This window comes from Contarinia nasturtii, unplaced genomic scaffold (assembly GCF_009176525.2).
Source record: "Contarinia nasturtii isolate CC-2019 unplaced genomic scaffold, AAFC_CNas_1.1 Cnas_scaffold_5236, whole genome shotgun sequence".
Taxonomy (NCBI): domain Eukaryota; kingdom Metazoa; phylum Arthropoda; class Insecta; order Diptera; family Cecidomyiidae; genus Contarinia; species Contarinia nasturtii.
In genome coordinates, this window is record NW_022202513.1 from 1 (window position 1) to 2938 (window position 2938).

At 30.6% G+C, this 2938-nt stretch overlaps 1 protein-coding gene across 1 annotated transcript; it reads right to left on the reverse strand.

The window, feature by feature from the left end:
- Nucleotides 1–34: 34 nt before the first annotated feature.
- Nucleotides 35–1255, reverse strand: LOC116351319. Its single transcript, XM_031783408.1, has 2 exons — nt 644–1255; nt 35–477 (listed from the first exon to the last, which is right to left on the reverse strand). The coding sequence occupies exons 1-2, from the start codon at nt 848–850 to the stop codon at nt 247–249; spliced, it is 438 nt and encodes a 145-aa protein (XP_031639268.1). The 5' UTR covers nt 851–1255; the 3' UTR covers nt 35–246.
- Between the last annotated feature and the right edge of the window lie 1683 nt (nt 1256–2938).

The window sequence follows — 2938 nt, forward strand, 5'->3', positions numbered from 1 at the left end:
AATACATGTCGTGTGTTTATTTTAAATTCAACGACGATGCGAGAAAACAATTCGCGATGAACAAAAAACGCACAATTGTACACACATTTTCTGAAGTATGCCACATTTTGTGGAATTTTATCTATAAATGTTTTTTCTTTGTTTCGTCGGACCGCTTAGATTTCTTCGCGTAATTATTTTTTCGCATTTGAAGTACCTACGATTCATTCAAATTTAAAAAAAAGAATACATATATGAACAAAAAACTTACTTGGCCGTTTTGAGTAACGGATGATTATTTTCAAGCAATTTCCTTAAATGTGGAGCAACGTTGGCCACTTCATCGCTGAGTAGCCAACGTAAACTTAGAAACGACGTTGGATAACCGACAATTTTTTCGGCTTCGCTTACAGCACGATCCCAATCGTGTTTGGGTAGTTCTTTTGTAGTAACATTTTCTAAATTTAATCCACTAGTCGATACATATGAACATTTTTGCTGTTGAATATACAGAATACAAGCAAAAACAAGATCGATGTTTTTTTTTCTTTCGCAAACGAGTGATAAGAAATCATCAGAAGGAGTGATTGTCGTATCTTTTAAAATTATGTTTTCATGTTTTTTGTCTGGCTTATTTCTGTTGAGACATTGCAATTATGCTCACCTGATCATTATGGATTTGTTGTGTATTTGACGTTAAACTACATTGTAATAATGTATGATGATGGCGATTATGTACAGACAACACATTGATGGCTCGTAATCGATTTGACGTTTTAGCCGGTATTTGCATACAACGTAATTCATTTACGATTAACGTTGTGTTTGACAAATTTTTTGGCCAAAAATATTTTAAACGATAAAACGACATATCTTTTTCTGGTATGCCTTGTTTGATGTATTGCCCAAACGCCGTTCAATACAACTCTGTTCTCGCTGTTATCGTAATTCGGTTTTTATTTTTATTCGTTTCTCTCGGCGTTCTTACATATACAGTCGAGGTCAAAAGTTTATCACTAGAAAAAATTGAATTTTTTTTATGTTTCAAATTTTCTGCAATCCAAATAAAAGCGATTTCAAGGCTAAACTTTCGTATTTTTCTAACAAACTAATATTCAATTCGTAACTTTTCCAATCAGCTGGTCTCTTTTATTTTGGAAGTATTATCTGTTATTAGGTAATTTACTAAATGTATAGATAAAACGACACAAATAATAAATTACATAGATCTACATTGAGCCTTAACTGATATTAAATGGCGATCAATTTATACTTTATTGAAGATACTGTTTAGCAGCAAATGTTCGATTTAGTTTGGGTTTCGATCGCTGAGGTGTATTTCTGCAATGCCTTTGCAAATATGCAGCAAAAAGTTTGAAAATTGTCTACTTTCGGGGGTTTTGCAAGAAGAATCATACTTTATTTTCTATAGCAGTATACCGATGTCTAGAGATGTAAAATGCACAATTATTCATACTCAAATAATAGCACAGTAGAAATGTTTTGAAAATGTCGCTAAAATTTAATGAAAGCAACGAACAATTAAAACAACGCAACAGCAATTTGAAGGTTTTTTTTTCATATTTTAGAGAATTAAAATGACGTGTGCGTTTTACTCTTCTAAACTTAATTTATTGAAATGAAACACAACCTTATTTGATCTTAATTGTATTTATTCTCATTTATTTAATCAAGTTTTTCCGTTATTTTTTTAACAAAGTATACAAATGTGGATGTTTTTTTTAAATAAATAAAGAAAATAAAATTATTAACAATTTGTGTATGTTTTTTTATAACAGAAACGGTTTCCTTTGTTGTTTTTTTTACTCAATAAGAAACCGATTTTGGACTGGATGAATCCAAAGAGGAAGTAAGTGCAAATGATGATGTATAGAGTCAGAAATGTATATTTTCAAAATACTGTATATACTGAAATGTATATTTTGGAATATTGTTTGTAAATAGAAAAGAAACAAGTGGACATAAAAAATTATGAATGTTCAAGTTGGGCATAGGATAGGCTTGAAATTTCAAAATAATATGGGAAAGTTATTTAAATCTACAGTGTTTTTCTTCGTCTATGATACAATTGCGACTTTACGAGTATTTCGGCTTTTATTTATTGCTTGGCATGTGTCTGTGCGCGCATTTTGAGACAATTATGATTTTTCAAAGAGAACAAACAAAGACACATTCGTTTTCATAATATACAAAGTATACAACTAATTTTCTTGCTTTTCTCATTTTTAAACCACTTAAAATTAGAGATTTACTTCCTAAATTCCATTCTCAATTATTTGTATAGACCCTAAACCAATTACTAACATATTCTCAATAATTTATTTTTCTTATTTTTGCACGCGCACCGGTTTAATTTCGAGCAAGATTTACATTTGATGTTGTATTATTATTATTCTTTTTTTGTTTAATTTTCAGCTTCAGTAATCAAATGATGCTTGAATGATTTTTGAATGCAAAACTTTTGTTTCGAAAAAGTGAAACGAAAAAATAATTTCGTCAAATCTCTATCTGTCTCTTCTTAATATGTCTCAGTCAAACGCTGAGTTCCAGCATTTGTATACTAACATTGTGTTCGTATAATGGTTGTTGCTCTTAAATCGGCTCACAAAGGACGGAAAGCCGATTTTATCTCATTTAAAATATATATATACATTTATATATATGTATAATTGTGTGTCTCTTTCTCTGTGCTTCTTTCTGTCTCATTTGGATTTTGTCTTTCATATAGTTGTAAGTAATAAATTGATTATTAGCTGCGTGTGAAAAACATCGCAACCACGCGCGGTTTATATAATTATATAATGTGCATTGCATATTTTTGACTATTTAAATCGCTCATCTCTACAGATCTTGCATGGCATGCAAAATATTTTCGAGGGCTGTTCGAGCGTCTGATGGTGGAAATTTCTTCAGCACATTCATGGCCGCTTGACTATGT